The sequence below is a fragment of the Colias philodice genome, chromosome 12 (genome assembly GCF_061535455.1).
Source record: "Colias philodice isolate Cphi_HAF_F1 chromosome 12, ilColPhil1 Martin Lab GWU primary, whole genome shotgun sequence".
NCBI classification, from domain to species: Eukaryota; Metazoa; Arthropoda; class Insecta; order Lepidoptera; family Pieridae; genus Colias; species Colias philodice.
The window spans coordinates 5,602,880-5,629,837 of record NC_143097.1 but is presented as its reverse complement, the minus strand read 5'-3'; the positions used below and the strand labels follow the sequence as shown (position 1 = coordinate 5,629,837).

General features: G+C 32.1%; 2 protein-coding genes and 1 long non-coding RNA gene across 5 annotated transcripts in view; 2 read left to right on the top strand and 1 right to left on the bottom strand.

Moving 5' to 3' along the window:
* The window catches only part of LOC149483991 (uncharacterized), a 418,879-nt gene that overhangs the window by 161,056 nt on the left and 230,865 nt on the right, over positions 1-26,958 (top strand). The gene's annotated exons all lie outside the window — the stretch shown is intronic.
* The window catches only part of Msr-110 (DUF3736 domain-containing protein Msr-110), a 44,291-nt gene that overhangs the window by 2,537 nt on the left and 14,796 nt on the right, over positions 1-26,958 (bottom strand). For 2 of the 3 annotated variants that reach the window (XM_089701577.1, XM_089701579.1), the window contains exons 4-10: positions 23,619-23,788; positions 21,820-21,960; positions 19,874-20,051; positions 7,665-7,820; positions 7,169-7,318; positions 2,771-2,836; positions 2,058-2,207 (exon numbers count right to left, since the gene is read on the bottom strand). In XM_089701577.1, the coding sequence (XP_089557703.1) occupies positions 2,058-2,207; positions 2,771-2,836; positions 7,169-7,318; positions 7,665-7,820; positions 19,874-20,051; positions 21,820-21,960; positions 23,619-23,788 (1,011 nt within the window). The remainder of the gene's footprint in view (positions 1-2,057; positions 2,208-2,770; positions 2,837-7,168; positions 7,319-7,664; positions 7,821-19,873; positions 20,052-21,819; positions 21,961-23,618; positions 23,789-26,958) is intronic. The other variant, XM_089701578.1, reaches the window with a different exon arrangement.
* On the top strand, positions 11,568-12,274 carry LOC149484023 (uncharacterized). The gene has a single exon (XM_089701615.1). It carries the CDS (start codon positions 11,605-11,607, stop codon positions 11,992-11,994), a length of 390 nt encoding a protein of 129 aa, XP_089557741.1. The 5' UTR covers positions 11,568-11,604; the 3' UTR covers positions 11,995-12,274.

Genomic DNA, 26,958 nt, shown 5'->3' with positions numbered 1-26,958 from the left:
GCTCCACCCCAAGCAGTTAAACAGTAGAATAATAGAGATTCACCTAAGGCCTTATAAATCTGCAAAATTAGGTTGAAGTTAGCAAAAGTCCTCAATGTCTTAAAAATAAACAGCAACCGCCGGATTCTCATTGACACGTGCGCTATTTGGAGCTTCCAATTGAGCTTGTCATCGAGAATTATTCCTAAATACTTAATCTGTGTAGCCCTGCTTATGGATGGACACATGCATTGCGATTGAAAACTATGAGTACTACGATTGCAGGGAAACACATGTAATTTGAGCGACTTATTTACTGGTTCTAAAGCGGAAGTTTTGCTGAAGCAGAGGTAATTAGTTTTAGCGCAGTTAAGACTTAAGAGGCTATCTTCAAGCCATGCCGTTACTTCACCGAGACCACATTCTGTACCTTCAAATAGTTGTTTCCACGTTTTGGCCTTAAATATTATGACTGTGTCATCGGCAAACATGGTGATTTCGCCACCGTTTAGTTTGAGCTTACATAATTCGTTTACATAGACAAGAAAAAGTGTAGGTCCTAATGTACTTCCCTGGGGGACTCCATACAAGCAATGTTCTTCCGTACTTAAAGAGCCTTCCAGACGAACAACTTGAGATCTAAAAATATGTTCACATAAAGGTGAAATATTACATCTGTATTATTGGTGTTCATAAAAAAATTACTGACATAGTTTACGTTAACAACAAAACTTTGTAACGATAGAGGAAACGAAAGTACGTAGCAATAACTCTTAAACTTTTATATATAGTGCTTCCTAAAGCTCCCAGATAAAACGTGGTGCATGTTATTGAGCGGTGTTTATCACAGAAAGTAACACGGTGCTCTACCTAAATATGTGCCTACCGTTGGCCTACCTTACCTACCATTTATATAGATAAGGATAAAACGCTTCCTGAAAATGGTTTAATAGAATCTGTATTATTTATTATATAATTTGAGTTTATTGAGGAAAACCCGGGCCTGTTCCGTTACTAAGCATCTAAACGTTCACTAAAATCATTCGACGCGGTGGGTGGTTTAATCCGTACATCTTCATCCATTTTACCGAACGATATAAATAAATAAATTATAACATCTTCCCTCACGACCCCACTTATGAGGGATTTCTTTAACCGCATACGTGGATTTATTTTATAGAGGTCGATGTACAGAAACGATATTCGGATTTTTCGATGTAGAAACCACGGAACCCTGTGCGCGGAATAAATTCTACGATGTTATTATAATCTATCTATCATCGAAGTTGGATATCAAAATTTTCCAATGCATTACATTTGCAGGTAAGTGATCTTAATATAATAATAACAAAGGGCATTGTTATCTATTAAAAAGCGCAAAAAAGTAATTAACATTAATCTAATTACTAATAATAACTTATCAGCGAATGTGTTAAATTATCTAAAAAGCAATTCAATTAATGTGTGGTAGATTTGTTTAATAAGATAAAGGATTTATAAATGACATCCTGCCAACTCTCATCAATGATGAGAAATTTCTACGGAATTTCTGGGTGAAACTCATGGCTCATTCTTTATAATGAGGCGGTAATAAAAGTAAATTACTTTTTAAATGAGAAAAAATATTAAAGCAGGTTTATTTCTGTCATATAAACGCTAGGACTGTATAATGTTATAGTTTATGTGTCTATAGGAAATCTAAAATGATGAATATATCATGTTGTTCAACTTTCAATAGATTAATATTGTTTAGATTAATAACATAACGCTTTGATCAATGAAGTTTTTGTTTTATCCTTATCTAATTCCATTTCTTTTATTTAAACAATAATAATAACAAACCTTAATTATTTCAATTGTAGAGTTTTAAACATCCTAATTTTATTCAAGAATCTCCGAATACTTTGTTGCGATTTTCAAATGATTACATTTAATAGCGTGTGAACTAGCTTGCTATGTATACTCTAGTAATGTATGAACATTTACTTTGCTATTTAGACGAAATCTAAAATGTGTTATGCGTGTATCGTGTAACAGTGTCGACGTGCGACTGAAATGTAAATGCGTTTTCAGTTCACCTCCTGCATGTCGTTGTCGATCTGCTGTTCGCGGCGCTGATTGGCGATGGCGTCCTGCGCGGTGCGGTGGATCATTCTGAGGTCGTCCTGAGTGAGGTCGTACGGCAGATTCATTTGTACTGGGCTGCCTTCCATTTGCATTTTCTGTACCTGTATTATTTTGTATGTATTAGCGCTCAGGGTTAAGGTCGAGGTTGCAGAATTGTATATGCTATTATTTATTACTGGATTTACAAAACTAGAACGTAATGAGTAGGTATTTTTACTAGTCGGGTTTTAAATGTAGGATAGACTTATATATTTTATTGCAATAAACTATTTTGAATAGGTAGATAAGTAGAGATGTAATATGCATTTTGTTGTGCATAATATCAAATAAACGACCCATTTCCCTCTCTTCATTTTCTTTTCCTTTTTATTATCTGCATCACATGCGAAGAATTTAACAAGAATGTAATAATGTATTTCAGAAGAAATGCGAGCGCAATTTCCTAGAAAACTTGCTCATTAGGTGCAACGTGACATGTTTATATCTTACAAGTTGCTGAAGTTTTGACTCTATTTTATATATTTTATATATTAAAATAATGGTGTAGGAAATAAGTGGTGTAGGTAAGTTTCATTCTAAGTATAATAATAATATATGTACATTAAAAACCAAAACAATAAAAAGAAGAAAACCCGAATTGAAGATTGTCGATTGATATAATTACCTCAGGTTGTTCTAATTCTTGTGTCGGGGCCGTTTGAGGTACGAACTGATGAAGGACAGCGGGCTGCTGTAAAATATTTATGAATAATGAATAATTAATACATATTAAAAAACCGCTTTGGATCATAAAATTTATTGCTCCAGTAATGTTGGAATTATAAAGATAATTAATGAACTGTACCGAGTGAAATTGCATCTGACATACGTATTCATATTTAACGGTTATATCGGTTTGTGGTTTCGTCTGTTTTTAATTAAACAGTGCAACAAGCACTGTTTAATTTTGAGTATTTAAAAAAATGGTAATGATTGATAATAATTTATAAGATGACACTGTTGCCAAAAAAAAGAAAGCTTTTTGGTTTATCTCTCAAAAATGATAATGAACACGATTGTCGCAGATATAGACTAGGATTTAGATTTAAGTCATCTACATAGTCCCTTTGCTTAGTTAATATTTGATTAATTACTATATTTATCGATGCCTCTACTTATACATTTCCATAATGCTAAAATCGATCGGTTTTAAACCACGCAACAAGAAACGTCTCTACCAATTTACATATTGTTATGTAATAAGTTCACTCTAATGGTGGCAGTACACATTGGGCCAACGTGTTGGGCCAACGGGTTGGGCCAACGTGTAGAGAGCTACTTGGCGGTATGTTGGCTTCATTAGCCTAGTTGGCGCCAATATTGGCAGACCAACCGAATGTTGTCGGTTTTTTGTGCACACATCAAAGGATCTTGGCGCACTCCACAAACAGCGTTCACACGTTGGTGTCTTGTTCAGTTTGTTGTTACTCGTCAGCGGAGACAGTATCGTTGCGCGTCAATGAAATTTACGTTTAACCATGTTCCGATAGCGATGGCGGCGCCGAGGTTTTACAATTCGTAGATTTGTATCGACATGAAGGAATAATTTGGAATCCACGGCATGAACTACACAAAAATAAAACCATATGACTCAATAAATTAGATGTTCTATTTTCTATTTATTATATTATTCTAGATGTTTTTCTTATCTAACTTTCATACAATGCGATAAAAAAATGAATATACATATTTATAAAATGAGTAAAATAGTATTAAAAAGTTACTTGTTCTTAAAAATTAAATAACAATATACAATGAGCATTATTTTGATCAAATTGTGCTTTATTACATAAATAATATTATCATTTAATAAAATAATATCTAAAATCTAATCTTTAAAGTTTCGTTTTATAGGTAAGTAGTTAAAATTAAATTAAATGTAAAATGTACACATTTTAAACATTTGAAAAAATCTAAACATAATAATGTTTTATTTATACAGTTATAAAAAAGGACAATAGAGATTGGAAAATGGTATCATCGCAGACGGCAGAGTACACTCATTGTTATTGATGCACATGTACGTAATAATTAAACGCACTGTATATAATTAAATTGCCGCGGCTGCAGCCTGCAAGAACTTCTACGGACTACGTCCATCTTTGAAGCGCCAATGCAGAATAATATGTACGCCAATGTGTGAACAGGAATCTTGATATCCTTCATTTTTTCCCAACACGTTGGCCCAACGCCTTGGCCCCATGTGTACTGCCGCTATAACAGTTAATGAATATAGTGCTTATAAAAATAGAAAAAGTAATAATAAAGCTCACTTGAAGTAAAGTTCACAGGGTCATCTAGCTATAAATAATGGATGTGTGTATTTAAAATTGTGTCAATTATCACCTTTCTACATCAAGTAAACGACTTGCGATAACCATCAGGCAATAGGTACATAGGTACATTGTATATCATGTGTACAAAGCATTCCTTTAAAACGCCAATATTCTTGAGCAAATATTGTAGGGTAGACTGGGTACGATTGAAACAAAGGACGGTTGAAACAACACGAATATCTCGCAAACCGTTGGTGGGGGGGTTAGGGGTCCAAGGGGAAAATGATGCGCACAACTGTTCTAAAAACGAACTACAATGTTGCGTCGATCTCCGCGCGCTTCAGCTGATTTTATAAGACCCTATTGTGTTTTTATGACCAAAAGTAAGTATTTATGCTTGGAGATGATTCCAATTATTGGCGTTTCTATTTAAGTGACAGTATTAAGTGTGCGTTTTTGTTTGAAGTGAATCTTGTGGAATATGACATTGTGACTTGGTTTTGTGTATCATTGTTGTTACAATTACTATAACTGTATTTTACCTAAAGTAGGAGTTGGGGACGGTTGAAACATTTTTTTTGGGTACGGTTGAAACATTGTTTTAATTATTTTTTGGTTTTTTAGATGCCGATAGTACGTGTAAGAGAGATTTCGGGAAGATAAATAGACTTATCCAAGTACAAAGACGCATATGAGGAGGTGAAAACCGGAGAATCATTGCGAGAAGCGGCAGAGAAGCACGATTATTCGCTTCTAAGGTAAATTCGAATGCGAAATGACTCTGGCGAGCAAGAAAATCAAAAAATGGGATCTAATAGAGGATATAACAATAGAAGGTATAATAATAGAGGGCGAAAAATCAGGAAGTCTACTATTTACACTGACACACCAGATAAGGAAGAGATAAGAAAAGAGCAAGAATTAATATTGGAACGAACAAGAGCTAAGCAAGTGAAGAAACGATTGGATAGAGGAAAAAGGAAGAAATTTGATGAAAGAAAATGTAAAAGAAACACCACAAAAGCAAAAAAGAAACATGTACAAGAGGAGATATCATCAGAAGATGAGAAGTAGGTACTTCTGTCTTGTTTGTATGTCACCATATTAAGAGAGCAGACCTTATTGTAAAAGAGATACTTAATTATTGTTAGTTTTAAAATAAGCAATCAATAAAACATATTTTAATACTATATTTTGTATTATTCACATATTTTTCAACTGACCCCAATCACTGTTTCAACCGCCCCTGGTATGGGGACGGTTGAAACAAATCGGATTCTTTTTTTTAATTTGATCTGCTATAAAAAATAATACACATGGAACTAAAATCATAGCGTCTATTAGTAGACAGATACATGCTCTTTTATTTAACATATATTTTTCATCGCTCGGGTTATAAAGAGCAAAGTTATGGTCGTTATAAGTGAAATTGTTTCAACCGTACCCAGTCTACCCTACCCATATGCTAAAGAACAGGAAAGTTCCTTCACCTTCCGAGCAAAAAGTCATTAACATACATATTTACAAATATAATATGATACACGAGTTGGACTTATAAGCTTGCCTACGTTGTACATTGGTATACTATGTATTGATATGTTTGAATATATGTACTTATGTTATAGCTTGTGAGGCTTTAGTCGATGAATACTTACAACTTTTTTTGTGTAAAATAAAATGGCACCAACGCTAAGAAACATACTGATTCCTTAGAAAAGCCTTAAAATAAACGCTCACAAAATCTTTTGCGAAATCATCATCAAACATACGTAAGGAGCTTTGACCTTTTATAATGTCAATCAATGAGTATTTGACTTTATAAGCATTCATTCTTTATATTACTCTTTTAAAAATGTATTAAATTCCTTTTATATAAATCTATTTTCATTTATTGAACAAAATACAAAAAAATATAGGTGTGTGTGTTGGCACCATTAGTTAAAAGTAGTAATTATAGAGCTATACTGTGATGTGGATTATAGATAACTGATGCTTTTAGCGATTTTATCACCAATTATTCCATTTCAATACATAAATACACGCATTGATAATGCATGCAATAAAATTCTCAGAAGAACCATAAATAGATACCTATTTTCAGAGAATAAAATACAACAATGACAAAAATAGCAGATTTGTATTGAGATTTGTTGATACAGAGCTTTGTAAAATGCATAAATAGTCAAAATAAAATTTTCAATTATTATTTTGGCAGATAAAATTGACCAAGTAATGAGATATACGGCGGACTTATATTGAAATGAAAAACATATATTCGATGTATGGTTTAAACGTAGGATTTTGTGTAATATCTAGGTATAGGATCAACCTGTAATGCCTGGATTACACGAACATCTAATTAACGCCCGAAATTAATAATGTAGGTAGGTATCGTATCACCTATCTAGGATTCCATCAATCCTCGATTATTGTATGTCTTTCGATCGATCTTTTATCTGCATGCCAATACAAAAACAATCCTTCGATATGTTATTGACAAGCTTTTATCATAACATGGATTGGCTAAATCAATATTTGCTTGCGAATTTTGTATTGGAATTGATTAATTTTTATTAACAACGAAAAAGAAGAAGAATAGAAAGAAGAAAAAGTATAATAACAATTAGGTAGTATATACAAATGATTTCTCTTGCAAGGGTTTCACCGTTAATAATAGATACATCTATTTCCTAAGATACGGACATTCTCTAATCTCTATTTCTCTAAATTCGCTGATTTTAAATTACCTCATCTTGGTCCTGTTGTTGGTTCTGTTGTGGCTGTGGTGCGAAATGTCCCATGACTTCAGGAGTGGGGGCCATGTTGTGGGGCGCGGGGACGGCAATCACACGCATTCCGCGGGGTACCGGCATTTGTTCCTCGGGGTACATACGTTGCTGAGAAATAACAGTTAATTGTACACATTGACAAATATCTGTTTTGACTTCTGATACGTTGTTGTATAGTTAGTATTCGCTGCGATAATTAGGAATAGTTTTCAGGATGTAATAAGTTTTTGATTAAATAAAATAATATAATGAGCAGGTAAGTTTTTAAAATACTGATTTTAGCCTATAACGAGGAACAAATTAAAATAAAAAAATCAGATGGTTTGCTCGAGCAATCCTTAATCTCTAAAAATATAGAAATATTAGATATAAAAAACATTTATTTTCACAAACTTAACATGCTCTCTGTTGAATACACCGTAAGCTCTAAGTCAATAACAGTGTTCATAATAACCTCATGTTGTTCCTGGTTCTGTGGTGGTGGTGGGGGTGCGAAGGGTCCCATGTTCTCAGACGGGGGCATGTTCGCTGGAATGGCCATTACTCTCTGCACGTGAATGCGCATCTCCCTGGGTCCACCCATCTGTTCCTCTGAGGAATCCCATGGCATCTGTTGACAAGGAATGGATGGATTGAGATAAATTGTTTATTCAATACTATTTCGATAATACAATATTTAGGGCCATAAGCTCTACAGTGGCTCTACATAAGTATAAATGAAAGGTCTAATGTATATATGTATAAGAGCTTTTCGACACATGTTAATTAAACAATTGTTGTTTTAATATTTTAAATGTTAATTTTTTTGCAATGAGTTATTATTAAAACAAACTATTATATAATACATACATCCGTCCTTAAGATTTATTCAAAGTTCGTTAATCGTTCCACTTTATTTAGCACAACAGTAGGTATTATGCTAATGAAAATATTATTTTTTGAATAAAGATCCTCATAAAGATAAACGGTTACTTTTCTATGAAATAACAAAGATGATTATAATATTTAGGAACATTGTAGGTACCAAATGATCAAAATTTTAAATAAATTAACGTGTGTCAAAATATTTAGATAGCTATCCCACAAGTCGAAATTAATCCACGTATAGTTTTACAGCCCTTATTTTTTATTATTTTCTAGAAGAGTTAGTTGATATATAAGTAGATAATATATATATAAGGTTTTGGATTAAGTATTCAATTTGCCTTTATCCGTTTAATCAAAAGCGGATTGTAACATCTCTACGAAATGGCAATATACGAACTGTTTGTTCGCCAAATATAACAAGGTTCACAATACATTATATTATTTGTCATGTATTTCCCTAACATCTTGAACAAATAACACAATCGGCTGTTTCGTGAAAGATACACGGAATTTTTTACAGTTGAATTGATTGCCATTTTATTAGAGTTATTCGAGATGAAATTATAGAGAACAAAGGATAATAAAAGTATACAGCGTGGTCGTATGAATAAAACATTCGCCTATTGTGCAAACGCAGTGCTCATGTTGACATCATACGATCGCACATCACTGGTCAACGCCAATACCGAATCAATGACCCGAGTGAGTAAAAACAAAGGCATCGCGGCGTGCTCTACGTGAGATGAAAATTACTGTTATTTTCGATAGCAATTTGCACAATATATTATTACTGATATCTAAACCGAGTTCTTTGAGCCAAGTAAAAAACGAACAATGTTATTTTTTTTAATAAACCATGATTTAAATAATAGCATCGATCAACTTTTTTTGTTATTGTTTACTTCCGTGCGACGTCCTACAAAAATACGTTTTGTATATGATTTATAATATTATTATTATGGTTAGTTAGAAAGTTGAAAATTATAATGTAAATATTTCTTTAATATTTAACAAAATATAATAATATTATTTACCATATTAACGACAAAAGTGTTAAACATGCTTTTCAAAAGGTATCTTTAATAAATATTCTTGCTGGTAGGAACGTATTGATAAAACCTTAGTTATGAATTATGATAGGCTGATTAGATCGAGTTTATTAATATTCAAGCAACACTCCATTGATTGATGCGGAACGAAATAAAAACACGGAAGAGGTGGCTCTTTGTATTGTCCGCGTAACATTATTAATTGTTATATTGTTGATACGTTCCTGCTTCTGCATGTTGCGTCTGCAATTTTATTAAAAATAATGAATATATTTTAATTATTAATAACTCTTTTGTCGCGCTGTAAACAACCGGTCTAACATATATTCTTAATACAATTAAAATTTCCAATTAAGAACTTACGCGTGCAATATTATTTATAATAATGGATGCATATATCCTTTTTTATCTTGAAGTAAAAGATCAAAATTACAATTTTAAATAAGTATGACATTAAAGTATTAAATTAATCATTACTAACTAGTACTTATTAGAGGATCTAAAATCTACCCTATAAGGCTATAAATCTACAAAAACGTTTCTACTTAACATTTTATTTAAGGTGATTTAAATTTGTGTATAAGATATATTAATGTTATGTTATATACATATTAATGTTATGTATAAAATTTGGTTGTTTAATTTATCACATTATTATTATGGTGGTAACAAACATAAACTTAAATTCAATGCAGATATTTTGAGAATACAATAATTTAACTCTTTAACATAATATAACGGTACCAGCTATCGAAAAGCTACCAGCATATATCATGACCTTCGTAAGGCAGTTATATAAATTAGATGAGATGTATATATACCGTAATTAACATACCGTTTCCGATTACTTTTTTAACAAATTTCCGTAATTTTGTTGCATCCGTCGAAACCAATGCCACTATCGCTTTATAAACGCCGGCACATTAATACAAATAAACCTCAACCGGTTTTAGATAAAACAAAAATATTATGGTTGGATCTTGGAGTATATCATCCTTGTATCGAAAGTATGAACAAGACACATCCGTTCAATATCACAGCTCATTTACATGTTTCTTTTCGATGTGGCTTTAGATAATAAATTCAACATTAATGGCCTATCTACTTTCGTCGATTTCTTCTTTCACTCTGCATGTTTACGTTTCAATATTTTAGTATTCAATATTAATATTGCTTTTCACTTTCTCGATTTTTTTACGTATCAAACTTAGTAAAATGTCGCTTTATAGGTTTATGTAATCACCGGCAAATTTTATTTTGGAAGGCCAAACAAAAAAAGATGTTTGCTTCCTGTATTCATGTTTTCTATGTACATTTTGAAGTCGACCTCGTATTTTCAGTTCCTCAACATGTGGATAGACTTCAGACGCTGATGATAATAAAGATTTACGCTACGAGAATATTAAATAGCGTAGTTTGTTACCAATGTAACAATGAACCAGAATTAAGAATCGAATTAAGTATGCGGAGTCAGCCAAAATACAGCGTTGATAATAATCAAATATACTCCACCTTACGTAAACACAATGGTTAATTATGTTTGTATGTATCCCGAATATCTGCGAACGTACATGTGAATTACATTTATAAGTGCTTTAAATCCTTGAATAAATCGTGTTCTAAGTTCTCAGCAATAAATGAGCAATTTAAAATGGTCATGCACAGAGCAAATTAAGCTCATACCATCAACTATATGATGAATGGTTGATCTTACCATTTTTAATATAATTGCATGAATCACTTTAAGGCATTAAAGCTTGAACTACGCCGTAGTATAAACTTATGTAAATTCTCCTTTGAAATAAATATAAATATGTAAATATAGGCCAGTTATAAGCCTGTAACAGAGCAAGAAATAAATTGCTAACCTTCTGTTCACATTGTTAAAATTAAGCACTTTCCATTGTCATCTCAAATATGAATATAAACCTCACCATTGTTTAGTGCCAAGTTAGGTAAAATTTATTTTTATTCTCTACAATTTTTGGACATTTACTCAAATGCTGTTTTCGGCTGAAAGTTGAAGAAATAAAAGAAATCGTAGGTTCCTTGAAGATTTACTTCGTTAAAACAATGAATGATCATAAAATAAATGCTCTATAATTTCCATTACTGGAAATATATATTATGTAGTATTAAATATATGTCATGATATAATCTACGCTGACCGCACACGTGTGATAATTGCCTTGTAAATGTTAGAGTAATGAAGAATAAGAAGTGGAACAAGGTTCGTGGGCATATACCTATAATTTTATTACAACTAAAAATACAACCAATGTCTGCGATGAAAGTATGGTGGCCCCAAATCCCGTCAGATATCGGCTTTTGAACAATAGCCTACCAAGTTCATGAGCGTCTGGATTATAATAAGCACAAAAAATATCTCTTCAAATTGGGACCGTATATTATTGATCGCTGGTTATATAAAAAGTGTGGATGGCGCGCGCGGCTCAAACACTCCACACACATCGAATCATGTACGCGTATCTCGCGCTGCTCGTTGCGCTTTCGGCGGCCGCGCTCGCAGCGAGCCCGCGGGACCGCCTCGGATACGAGAGAGAAATAGACGCTACGAGATACAAACAAGTGCCCAAATTTCACGATTTCATCCTCAACGAAGACTATATAAACAAACAGAGAACCAAATCGAAACTTATAACGAAACTTAGACCCGAAGACGCGCTAGCGGCTGACAATGTCATTTTAGAATCAAATGTAGTGAAAATCGTGCGACCACTTAGGAAATTGGAAAATGGAGAGCTAGTGAGGCAAAGGCGTGGATATAATTTAGAGAATGTGAACGTGCCTGCAAGGTACCCGTATCTGCCCGTGCCGCGTTATAATAGATTTCGTCGCTGGGGCTAGTGGCCGTAAGACAAGCGCCGCGCCACCAAATGTCAAGGCTGCAGTAAAGTTATTCAAACACAGGACCCGTTGCGCCGCCAGCGCATCTCCAATGTTTGCGTGTGCACACCCTTAAGACTAGTTCTGTTGTTTATATGTAAAGTGGCTGTGATCGAACACTTCAGGTTTTGTTTAATATTTGCTCTTTTATCAACAGAGCGACTATTTAGTGATATTATATGTTATATTTTAGTGTAGGTATAGGTGTTCAATATAAGAATTATACGTTAACATATTTAAAGTAATTGGTTTTATTTTAGCTTAAACGCAAAAAGTGTCAATTTTAATGTGACTAAAAGATGTACCAGTAGGCAGCTAAATAAAAATATATAGTGATAAACAATTTATATTCCTCAGTCAATAAATTAATAAATAGTTGTGGGTTACGAAATTACTGAGGCGATAATCAAGATAATAACAGATTCGAGCTTCAATTTGAGTAAAGGATATAATTATATTTTCATTATACCGTAGTAAGAAATATTTTACTTACTTAGTTGAATTTAAATAGACGGTGAAGGCCGTGCTACTTGCCCGTAATGACCGTAAGGATATTACAGAAAATGTACCTATCGTGTTGTAATAAGTAACGGTCATATAAATATGACTTTAATGCGAGGCCTGTTTGATGCATTCAACTGTATCGATGTCACAGAGTCTTTGGGACTCTATTGTTTAAAAACGGAAAAAACCGGCCGGTGTTACGGTCCAATAACATCTATGCTAATTATATAACACAAGCACTTGCATCATTAATAAATAGTATAATGAATCTTAGAATACATTATTGCTTCCAAGGTAAACGTGCTACAAATTGTACACTTTTGTACATGATAAAACAATAAATATAAAATTCAACAATACATTTTAAATTAATATCATCTATCAAATATCTTTAGCCCAAGAACTATTAAACGAAATATGTATTGCCATTTAAAATTATGTAATAACCGTAACGAAGTAAGAAACTACTATTTAAACTGTACAAAATACAAATTCGTATCAAAATTAAGTACCTACTTCCTAATCCCGATATCAATAATTGTCAAGGTGATCAACTCATCCAAAGAGACGAAATTATTATTTCATTCGTCAATTCTATACTTATTATTTAGTTACGACCAAAACAGACGATGGCAAAAACAGAGTACGTGATTTAAAACTTTTTGTGAGCGTTGTTCTTCAGGACAAATAAAAACCTGAGCTGAGAACACATTACAATCAAGGGCCATATTATAATGAGTTAAATAATAGAGAAGCAAGGCTACGGATACCATGGATAGAGGATCGAAAATGGATTGATATTGCCAGATTATCCGAATAACAATAACATTGTGTGAACAAGGTTTATTGATTTTCTAGTATGGTAAAAAAATTGTAATAGGCTTTGTAAGCTTTAAAAAACTTTCCTCAACAAATCTATAGGAACTCAAAACAATGCACAATGGATATCCATGAGATTTGAAAGGATAAAAAATTAATGAGCATGTCTTGTTATTTTAATTAAAAACTTACCTACACATAAAAGTGCGACGCCATAATTTTTTTATTAACAAATCGCAAGTTAATTAAGTTTCTGAAAGTAAATGACCTTTTGAGAGTACATTAACACGTTAGGTGAAACGAAATAGACGATAAATTTACTCTAAACGAGTCCATCAAACTGATATGAATTTGAACATAATGGTAACATGTGGTGCATTTAAAATGTACCTATTAACATTATTGCATTATTCGTATCACATTCATGCATTGATATAGCAGCTGGCGGGCGTCCTGATAATATCAGGTATTTACTATTGATGTATTTATTATCTGTAACGAGTCGTTAATAAATTTATCAGTCGGCATTTAGCGTTTGGAAACACATCCAAGGGATGTTGGCGAAGCGTGACTAATGGATTGATGAAAATAGATTAATTAATTATTTGATCAACATCTTCGGAGTTCTTTTCACTAAAGTATAAGAAATTTAATAATGAATGATGATAAATATGTACAGAGAGTTCTTTCGTTTGACATCAAATACGACCTAAATAGGTGGTACTTTCACTACGTACCTACAGCGTTTAACATTCTCCGTCGTTATATAGTTCTTATCAACATCACAAAGAGTATTTATACAAGCCTTAATGAGACAAATTTAATAAACGTGGATATAATTGAAGCATCTTGTTGGATCACGTCCGTCGAGCGCGTTATTAACCTGACAGTCTGTTGATTGTCAACTATCAGATAGTCACTTTGAAATTGTAATTAGATTAGTGTACACTGTACAATAATAGATTGGTTACGCATATAATACAATAATTAAATAGGTATTGCAATATGGCTCTGTAACGTGTTATTGATTCCCCTATGCATATGAAACTTGTAAACAATTTTTCAGAAAAAAAGCTCCATTTTAGGATACCTGACTTCTCGTATTTCCATTAATAAATTGAAACATTCTTGCTATGACTATAAAATTCAACACAAAAATAATTAAATTCATATGAAGTAAGTCACATAAAACTGTATAATATGATCGAGGCTAGCTATTCTAGCAGATACACAAGATGCCACTGTGCTATCCGCAGCATCGAACGCAGTAAAAAGGACGTTTACCCACCGCCCTTCAACTCAAACGCAATTAGACTCTGAAGAGATGTCCAACTTATAAAGACTCGCTTAAAAATTCTTAAGATCAAATTCAGAGTTTACCATCTTGCTCGAATCTAAATTAAATATTTAATCCCTAAGTTCCAACACTAAATAAAGTTAATCAAAAGATAAAACAATGTAGCTTTCTAATATTTAAGGGACGTTTTTCATTGCGCTAACTTTCAGTTTTTAATTTTTGTTATTGTATGTAGAATATGCTATCTAGATTGTTTAGTAGATTTCTTGAATTTACAACATAACAAAGTTATAAATGTGACCCATGTTTATCTCTGTCAGAAAATATGTAAGAGCTAATGTATATCCAGGAAATCACGATCTTAAATCTCACTAATATAGTTTATTACTATGCCTAACATCATTCGACTGAAAGTGCTAATTATATATTACTAGCTATGCCGCGCGGTTTCACCCGCGTGGCTCCGCTCCTGTTCGTCTTAGCGTGATGATATATAGCCTTCCTCGATAAATGGACTATCTAACACCGAAAGAATTTTTCAAATCAGACCAGTAGTTCCCGAGATTAGCGCATTCAAACAAACAAACTCTTCAGCTTTATAATATTAGTAAAGATTGAAGTGCGCGCGTATATAGATATATTTTTTGCCATGTTTTCAATAAAGTCTTAAATTAAATTACAGCTATACGTATCATTTGGCAATACATGAAAAAATAAATAGATACTGAACATAATATAAAATGTATAGACATATGGAGAAGTAAAGTAGGTAAATATAAATATTATAAGGTTCTTTATGATATGATAATATCTGCAATTTATATTGAAAGTAGCACACTTCTTCAATGACTTGATCAGGTTTATAGTGATTTAACACCAATATGTTTATACCGAGGAAATAGCGCCTGTATGATTAAACACAATATGAATATGCTAATTCTTCGACCGATTACATGTTATACTCATAACTCAATAGCTTCGTATTTACAAATATTAATATATTTCTTATCAAAACAATATTATTTCCGCGTTTACATAAAATATTTATCGATGTCATACTGAGAATTATTTAACTGTAGTTTTTTTCTGAATCAGACCATCACTAAAAACCACAAAATGTCTTCAAAAATTATTAATTAATATTTATGAAATAATTCTTACGAATTTATATATATAATAATTCAACGAATAAATACAAATAATTCAATAATAATTTATAAAGCATAAGCTTTATAAACATTTCGTTGGCTTTCTTGTATACTAATATTGCAAGACATTGAAATCGTTCACTATCTAAACCTTTAACGTGAGCTTATATACGTAGATAATATTACACGGTACACCCCATTTAATACTATTTTGGGAATGTGGAAAGAAAAACAAAATAATGAGGACATTGAAATTTGATTTCTCTATAAAAACCAAATGGCAGCATTAAAAATTTTCCTACGTGTTATTAAGGTTGTATGTATAAAGACAATTAACGTCGATCGTTCTAAAGTAACATTGTATATAAAAAGTATGAGTACATAATTAATCTAATTAGTCAGCATCATATATAAAAGTAGATATGTATCACTTTACTAATCGTAAAGCCCACATAAACCAACACGCGAGACTCATTAACATTAATGATCGCGCGTTGGGTTTCACAGACTAAGAAAATTATCTGTCAATACTTCAAAGAGCGTGTACAGTTATGTACCTATTGAAGATGAGATAGCAGTGAGATAGCAATTGACTGTCCCACTAACACTTTCATTGTGTCATATGAGTACATTCACTTCGTACCGTTATTAAACCTCGATAGGTTAACTATACTATACATACATGTTATCTTGCCGATGCCAATCACCGGTCCAGGATCATTGTCGACTTAATGCTAGGGTACATACTTCATATAGCAGAATAAGTGTGTGAAAGTTTACGACAGCAAATATGAATGTAAGTATGAATGCTAACACAATGTATGTCATTTAGGTCATAAATTGTGAATTGCTGGATACAAAAAAAAATGATCTATTCCTTTGATTCAGCAATAAGTTTAATAAATGCAAACATTAATTATTATAAGTACAATTCATTACAAAAATTATTCTGAAATGGAAACAAAAGGTCAAATACCCAGAATAATACGAAAAGCGGGAGATAGGAAAATGCATTTGTTTATTTCGGGTGACGTTCGTTGAAATTTTTCTATTGTTCTCCCTTGCCTGTGTGCGCTTTCAGATAACTTGTTAAAAGCACAGACTATAATTATACCATATAAATTACCTTGTTTACATATTTTTCATTATTTGAATTTCCACTGAAATGTTAAAGGTATTTTGGGAGTAAATTTAATCAATAGATTGAGAAACATGAAAAAATGCGAACTTCAAAATGGCGTGAATTTGTAACCTATTTTAGGACCTTCACGTCGTTCGATTTGCTAGTAATGTCAATGTATTGGGTGTTGACGGGACAAGCAATAAAACAGGCAGAAATATCGGTGTGGAACGACCATCGACCAACCGCGCAATACGTGATCTTGTTACAGATACGAACCTCATTTACTAATATATCAGTTAAATCTGTGAGACGACACCAAATTAAAATTAATCACTGATAAAGCAAAGCACCAAATGCCGGGAAATTAAAATGTTTATTTTACGATGGTAGTCACTAATTAGAACGAAACTCGGATTTTAAAGATGCATAAATTATTAATTATCTGTAAATTTATTCGACTATCATCACTACGAGTACCTACACAGTACAAATATCAAGACCATTAAGAAAACATTGATTTATAACAGGAAAATATATTAGCATATACAAATTAATTTTTAAGTCGTTATCGAATGTTTATACTTACACGTGTTATTTATATTGTTTAGGTTTGTATTTTATAAACTTAGTAAATATTTTTTCAGAAATGTAGGTATGATGCTTTTATTTTTTCCTATGCAACTAAAATTACTCAAGTAAGCTTAAACTAAGCTTAATCTGCATCCAGAATAATATCCTCGTTAAAAATGTAATAAGTGCGATATATGTAGATAATTAATTACAGTAACGTTCTTTGGAATGTGTTTTTAAAATATGAAACCGTCATAAAAGAAAACGCATAAACGTGCAATATACCGACTGTCGAGTCATCATAATTCATACCTAAAAGATTGAAAAGTATAAAGCTCACAATAACCAGTTAGATATTGCATAAGTTTGGGTGCATTTCGACTGCGAAAACCGGCACATAAGTACAACGACCCAACGTAGGTATCTGCTTTTTTTAAATGTTGATGTTTTAAGATGTTGCAGACCGAAATATACGAGTACGTCATTTAATATATTATCTTACATTGAATTTAAGAAACTGATTTCTATATATCTAAATTCTTAAATTAATAATAGAAATCTAATAATTCTAATATTATGTCTCTACTCGGACTCTACCTACGTCCTACAGTAATTTAGATTGAAGACTGAAGCCATAACAAGCTTGAATCATAGTTAACGGTATTTTCTTGTGAATAATATGAACGCTAGAAATAAATTTGTTACAGCAATTTTACGATAAACTCTTTGAGCCATTGTCCTATTGTCCTTGTTTGCAGAAATTCTATTGTCTAGATTTAAAGTAACAAGATTTGTGCCAAGATCATTTATTAAATTAAGCAAATTAAAAGTGCCGATGTCTTTTCAATTTTTATATTATATTATTAAAGCTTTTCGTCTGCGGAATTACATATACCTACTAATAAACCTTTTTCGCGAACGACGCTATCCATTAAATGAATGCATTAGTTTTTGGGCTTATCGCGAACGGAGACAGACACGGAAGATTTTTGTTTTATAATATGTATTTTTAAAACGTTTTTAATTAAATATTGTTAACATAATATCTATTTACGACATACCGGAAATTATTTTTATTTTAAGGAATGTTTGTACCAGATCAAACTAGGACACGAAACACTGGACAAAGAAAACCTTCATAAAATTATATAATTATTGCTTGTGAGCAACTTCATCCAAGCATCTTGTTTTACTACATTAATTCCCACACGTATGGCGTATGCAAAACAAGCATAAATTTGAGGACAAACGTTTTTTTTATATACAATAATGTATTATTAAGACGACATAGTGGCAATAGCAGCCAATTATAAAGACAAAATACGGAAAAAATGCCCGTGAATATCTAACTGAACAGAGTATAGACAAAATGTAAAGCACCGCCATGTAAAAGCTTCGTCCGTGATCAATCAGCGTACATGGCGTACACGAAACACGAGTAAAAAGAAAAACTAGATTTTCCCATGGCTCCATTCACGTCACAAAAGGCAGACGTCTGCAAGCCTCAATAAAATCAAACAATGGAAAAATTAAAAACTCGATAAGTACTGTGTTAGAATCCATAGACAAGCGCCTTAAAAAATTAGTCAAAATAATATTATACACAGTTTATGACTTTATGATAGATAGATTTTAAAAAGCATAGGTACAAGCTGTAAACGTTATTTAATTTAAAGTTGATCTATATAAATTATAAATACATTATATGAGCAGTCTTAAAAAATATACCAATAATGTTTTTTAATAAGGTAGTTACCATTAATTCGTTAATACACTTTTAGATTAAAAGACATTATTGAACTTCTAATAAATATTGCATTAACTGTTAATGGAATTTTAATTATACTGTCATTATATTATCAGTAGAATAGTTTTCATCCAGGATATTAAAAGCGCTCATAGAAAGTTAGAAACAATTTAAAATTTATCCACGTGCCTTCAGCGTCGTTAGCAATTACGGTAATGACTTCTCAGTAATCCGTGGTAGGTACTCGTAATGCAATGAACGTTTTACAATGCGCAAAATGCACGTTTTTGTTGATAATTGTATACCAAATACGTATCGAATTGTTAATTGGGTGACTTCTAGGTATCCTCTGAATTATAATAATTTAATTTTTTATTCATAAATATATCATATATCTTAATACATATATCATAATTAAGTTGATTACAAGTGTTATACCCACTAGGTAGTATTAAACCTATGCAAAATCCTAAAATTATGTTAATAAACGAAAATAAAAAAGCTTTTACATTAAGAAAAACGTTTTCGTATCAAAGAACTTCGACGTCATCGGGGAATTGAATCCTGCCCGGGGAAGAGATTTATAAACGTTGAATCTTAAAAAATCGTCTACATAAAATTGAAGTACTTACGGGCATCGGGAATGGGCCGGGTCGGTTTTGAGAGAGTGGCACGAATTGTCCTCTGGGTTCAGGGGCTGGTGCTGGCATTGGTTGCCTCTCTGGTTGAGGTCTGATGGGTAGACGGACTGGGCCCGACAGCGGGAAAGCGAACACTTGCGATTGAGGATCGGGGAACATGGGCATTGGTCTGAAACAAACACTTTATATCAAAACATTGCTCGAATCAGATCAATAAACAAATTTATATATGTCTAGAAATTATTGCATCGCATAAGATATCGCATCGCATAACATCGAGCATAATTCATTAAATGAAATTTTCATGGTATTTTAATACTTAATTTCACGTGGAGACAGTTATTCACAAAACAGTTACTTCTTATCTCACAACTTAATCTGATTTATTTCATTTTAGTTTGGGTCTATACTCTTTATGCAACATTTAGTTATGTGCCGCCCACTATCGTGTTCCCGCTAACGTTACTCTGACCGTAAAAGTTCAACGAAATTTGAAAGCTTTAATTTTTAGGTTGTTATTTCTACGTTCCAATTTGTTGTTTTCAAAGGCTTACACACAAGTGAAGAAAAGTCTTTATTCTGAATACTATTTGTTCGTATGTGTACTAAGTACTTATTGATTGTATTGAAATTGCATGTAATATATTTTAATATAAACATTAGATAAATAAAGAGACTACAAACTCGAGCTGCAGTTTATACGATACTAGTTTATGGATGATGTTAGCACATAACTTCGTGGAAGGCAAACTCGATCGCTTTGGTATTTGAAAAACAACTTTTCCCATGAAAATTTTATGAGGATGAAAGTTCGTACGTATTTTTCTAATGTAAAAAACTATTGCATGCATAAATTTGTGTATCTAATAAATAAATCATAATTTGCTTTCAATCGATCCAAACTTCAGCGCCTAAGTCAGCGGGTTGTTGATATAATAATGAACAAGAAATAAATAACATAATTGATCATTTAACGACTTTGTCCATTTAGTATTTTACCTCTTACTAATTGTCACGCAATATTTTCTCGAAGAAAATACACACTCCTTTGTTATTAAAAACGTATTTAAAAACAACAATAACAACGTTATATTATGTAACATAATTGAAAACATTCAAGTGGAACAAGTCGAGAGCAGAATTGAATTACAAATAAACAACAAAAATTTGTAAGCCCGTGGAGAATATAACTCGCTAAGTCCCTAGAAACAAATCCCCTGTAAACTCTTTTATCTATTTTCAGTACAACACTTACAAAGGCTTACATTATGTTCGATATTTCTTTTCAAGGTATAAATGTATATTTCTCCTTTCAAGTAGACATGGTAGATACATTTTCGTGTTATCGTGGCGATTTAGGTAGGTATCTACTTAAGTCGCACAGGATGAAATATGAATATTAAATTTATTTGTTTGCTTATACAGCGACTAAACAACAAACATAAACATCTATACAAGTTCTACCAATCATTTAATCTACATAATATACCTATTTCAACTCAAAATTATCTTAATTATACAAAGAGAAACAAGATACATATTATATTTATAGTTAGTAGGATCATATTAGGTGCTTTATATTATAACCATATCTGTGTATATACCTATTGTGTAATGTGTTATCAAACGTATGGTTTGTGATGTATTCAATAGAGTAAAGGATTGGATTGGAAACCAAAGCTGGATTTATATGAGATACAAAATAAGCTTGTATGCAAAACGAAATTATTACATAGATTTTAATTTCACGTAAATTTAACATATATGATTGTTTATGGTCATGTTCGAGCAACATACATACAAAAACTGGAAACTTCAATTTCTTTCAATCCAATGAATAACCACTTCATTTTACGCCCACAAAGAGACTCTTAGGTAACTCAAGGAATCTTTTTATAAAATTATTATTATTTCCTTCACGTATAGATAAAACTTACCTTTCGTCACCGCCGTGGCAAATAATAGCAATACGTTCGGCCTGAGCAGCGCGGGGGGCGAAGGCTCCGAGAATGTTGAAGGGGAAACGCCTTTCCATCGGATCTTCCCGACGCCTTTCTACTACGCAGTTCATGCGGCCTCTGGAATAATACCACATATGTTCAAATATAATTTAATTATGAAAAATGACATGGAATTCTGGATTGCTCGATTGTTTTTAAGACAGATCTTGTCTATATTATGTAAAAATTTCAAAAAGTAATATTTAGTCAAGCAAACAGTAGTCCAAGATCCCACAGCAGGATTAGTACGTTCACAGTTTTTTTGCTAAAACCAAACTAAATATTTATAATTAGGAGAATATAATATATCGACTAGGTTGCCAGTAAAAATTTGGCCGCAAGCATTTATAATTATTTTTTTTTTCTAATTGATTATTCGGAAAACCTTTCGTTATCTTGTTATTTATATAAAATGTAGTCTACATCATGTCAAATCAGACATGATGCTTGATTCAAATTTGAAAATAGAAAGTTTTATTTAATTAAGAATCGTCACTTATATATACGTGTTTGATATATGTATATTGAAGGTCTATTATAAAAACAGCATAGATTTAATTCCGTAACAAATTCAGGTAGCCGGAATTAACTCAAACAAAAACAAAAATAAATTTAACAGCAAGAACCCAGCAACGAAAAATTTACGCTCGAATAATAGGAAATTATACCCTGCCAAAAATGATTCTTTTACCGATACCTCATAAATATGAAATTATGATAAATAGCTAGCAATTAAATTATGCTGAAAGAATAAACACAAAAACATGCCTACGCACGTACTAATTAGCAAAATATAACAAATCATTGATTTTCTAAAGCTATATTGAATATTTATTTACGGAGATAATTTTCCCAATTTACGAAAATAACCTCTTTGTTGTTAGGTAAAAACGTTCGCATCAATTAATTATAATTTAACTAGCAAAACAAAATCCTCGTACAACCCAAAGGATGTTTTATTTGAGCAAAATCAATAATGTACCTTATTTCTCATAAATAAACCTGTTTAATTAACAATTGAGACAAAACAATACAAAACGTACTTAAAAAGCTCGCTTAATTGTGTAATATTTTCCATAATAATGTAGGTACATGTTTTTATATACAGGTTGGAAATGGTTCTCTGTTTATGTTATACAAAAATACAAATATGAAAAAAGATCTATTTGTGATATTTCGCCTACACAAGACTACAAGAGGATAAACATTTGATTCGTAGAAAACATGTTCAAAATAAGTCGTTATTACAACATACAAAAAGTATAAGTCCTTTTGACTTCATTTTCTTTCATCTGGTAAATAAATACATGTTTAATTCGAACATATACAAACATATTTATAATGATATATATATTTTACTTATAAACCTTGATTTTTGCCTTCTCTAGAACATTTAAACCTTGAGTCTTGCCGTGTTTGGCTCAATGCAATCTAAGGCCGCGCACGTAAATAATTATTGTCAATTGGACAAAAAATGAAGTAGAAAAGGAAATTGTAAATATTTTATTTAGTTACTAGGTACATACTGACCCAATTTACAATGGTCACCGCAACGTCGAATTTAAAGTATAAATAGAACCTTTCTCCCTTCGATAATGCTTTTTTAAATAAAGATTTTTGGCTTTATCTTTTTTATCAAATTGATTCCAGAAAGCTCTACATTAGACTAACGTATAAAATATAGATAGTTGTTTCACTTTCTTTAAATTATGTCCTTAATAGCTGCTTGCACTTACTTTTGGTTATTGTTAGCAAGGAAGGCTCCTGCGAGCTCATCAAGGTCGAACTGAACTGGTAACTTGAAAAGAGGTCTGATGATGTCATCTTCTTCGTCTTCTCCGGAACTCTCTGACTCTGAACTTTCGTCGCTTGTGGGTTCTGGTTTCGAGTTGTCGTCATCAATTTTCTGAAATAAACGTTAAATGAGCAACCATAAAATATAGCTTTAACTACATAATCGGGAAAATAAGGTCATAATATATGGTTGATGTCACCGTTTCAAATTCACGACCTCACCATGTTAAATTTTGCAAATATTTTGTCGTCTTAATTTATTCTGTTAAGAATATATATATACCAACATATAATTTAAGCTTAGTTAAGTTGTACTATAAAAACTCTCGTCTCACATGTTTGAGACATACCGCAATATTATTTGTGACAAGCTTAATTAAATATAGAAAAGAAAACGAAAGCAATAAATTAACCAAGTATTCCATGAATGTATACAATTTATGTTAAATAGCAAATAGGTAACAATTACAAACAAGAAAATTTGCTAGAAAAAAGTATATGCTAGCCGCGTAAAGAATCTAAATCACGATCATAGTGAAAGGTCGTCATTAAACGAATTGTTGCATAACGTGGAACTTCTATGGGATACAACAATAATGCACCTTACATGCACAAAAACATGCTATATTGTATTCTTACAAATGTCAAAATAACACATAATTTTATGTAGTTATCCATTTATGAAAAGGCATTCCCAGCATAGCACAATAGATTGTAATTTGGCAAAATCGCACGCCAGTGCAATAGCGGAGACTCTATGTACTCATCTATCTATACTTATAATAAATCTGTAGAGAGGCCAATTCTGTACATGAAATATATTTAAAAAAAAACTATGAAGGGGTGATAAGGGATCGCTACTGATGCCAAAAATGCAATCAGTAAAATTTTTGTCTGTCTGTCTGTCTGTCTGTCTGTCTGTCTGTCTGTCTGTATATTCGTTATAGAAACAAAAACTACACGACGGATTTTAACGAAATTTGGCACAATTATTCTTCATACTCCTGGGCAGGTTATAGTAAAAGAATCATGTAAATCGGTGTAGAAACACCAAAGTTATACATGAAATACGCTATAAGTCATCGCGCGTGAATTACATGCCATAAGGATTATTTTTGTTTAACAGTTGCCGCGTTCGACGCGCTTCGCGGCGGGAGCTATAAAAAGGCGGCGGGTCCGCACCCGTTTCGCGTTGTCATGGCATCACGTGTGAACGGCTGAACCGATTTCGATAATTCTTTTCTATTATATTCCTTGAAGTACGAGGATGGTTCTTATGTAGAGAAAACGTAAATATGTACCACGGGCGAAGCCGGGGCGGACCGCTAGTATGAAATAAAGTTCTTGACATCTTTTTATGAGCGGGTATTTAAATTGTCTTTAGCATAGCCAGGTTATAATTTTAAGGGCTGTCACTCTCGCCAATGGATGGATATTATTATGTTCTTGATGAAAATCTAATGTATGAAACATGGATATCTCGTTCTGTGCTGTTTACTTGGCACAATGCGTTCGGACATCCTGCTGGACACAATGCGCCGCGCACCATTGTTCCACAGACTGCCCTCCGTTTATAAATATTATTACTTACAGTCCACTAGCTTATTCATTTTTTGACCCGTTGGAATGTCAATTGACTATTCTTTTACGAAATCTATTATGTTTGTTTGTAAGTGGAGATGCAGAACCATTATTCCACTTTTCGTATTAGAATCTTAATCGTACATACCTAACTGTGTTTCATAAGTCATAACTTTCTGTAAAATATTTATTTGCATAACATCAAATTGGAAGTAATCATATTGGAAGTTCCAAAATAACTTTCCAAAATATTTTTTCCAATTGGCATCAGCAACAATGTTGACTTATATTAAGCTCCTGTTAAGTCTGAGAACTTTCTAAATTGATGCAATAACTTTCTGTACATAATTTCAAGTTTTAATTTCCAATATTGGAAAATTATCTGACGCCAAATATATTTTGTCGTAAATTTTACTTCGGACTTGTTATGACATTAAAGTATCTATAACTTATTTATATTTTGAACTTAAACCAATGCCAGTACTGTATCTGTGGTTATTTCGATAATCGAGCAAATAATACTTGAGTTAAAAGAAAGCAATGACACGATGTTTATCTTTTAGGATATCTGCATGAATTTTACTTTCAACGAAAAGTTTCACTTTTCGTACATATTATGTAGGTATATTATGTAGGTGTGTAACAACTGAATTTGGAACGACCGAAAAAAAAACGGAGATGAGTTGATTAAACGTCTTTACAAGACGATTAGCAAACCGGAGGTCCTCTATATTGCACGCCTCATAAGCGAAGCGTTGAGGTGGGTACTACTGTCACTTCGCGCAAAACATCTGATTTTTCAAACTTAAAATGTCTTTATGTATCATACATTGCACTTGTAAGATAATACATACACACACATATTAAGAAAAAACACTATTTTTAACGTTCATGATATTTTTGATGTCATTTTTGTTATTTAAACTAGTTAAAAAACAGTTTAAAAAAGTTCTGTCTTGGACGTCCGTGTGTCTGTATGTGCGGATCCTTGTTCTTGTTAACACGATAGCGACCGAAATACTTTACTAATCGAGTCTTTTTTTTTCTCTTACGCTTGAGTATGCTCAGGAATAGAACCCTTTCATTTTTCAGGGTCTGATTCGATGTGGTTTAATTGTTATTAAATAAACAAAAATAATAATTAATAAATATTTATTTAAAAAAAATTATGAGGCGTGCACTTTTGGATTTTCCAAATTATTTTGTTTATTGGTATGCAGTTCTACTGTGTGCTAAATATTTATAGAATTGATAACTGAACCACCTATTATGTTCGTTCATACAATAGATATATTTATTGTAATATGAGATGAGACTGGTTGAAGTGAAAGCTCCAGTGTAACTTGAATTACACATTTGACGTTATTATATTATATAGGAACGGTATCGCGTGCATTTATATCGGCCACATACAGTAATGCATTTATGTAACATGTTCACGTAACGAGAAACTTTCAGTATCCATTTCAAATAAAGCATTGGCTGTAATTCAATTAGCTCTCAGTAAGAATGAAGCTTACCGCAAAGCTCAAAAAAAATATTTTTAATAATAATAACTTTTTTGTTTCCTTTTTTCAAATACACAAAAACCTAAATAGAATAAAAAAATATGAATGTACGGAAATCGCGACCAAGCATACAATTATGACGACAGCCGGTAGATAATTATCCCATCGCTTATTATATGTAAAAACAAAACGC

Coding starts and splice junctions, on each gene's coding strand:
- LOC149484023 (XM_089701615.1), top strand. CDS start 11,605: ATGTACGCGTATCTCGCGCTGCTCGTTGCGCTTTCGGCGGCCGCGCTC.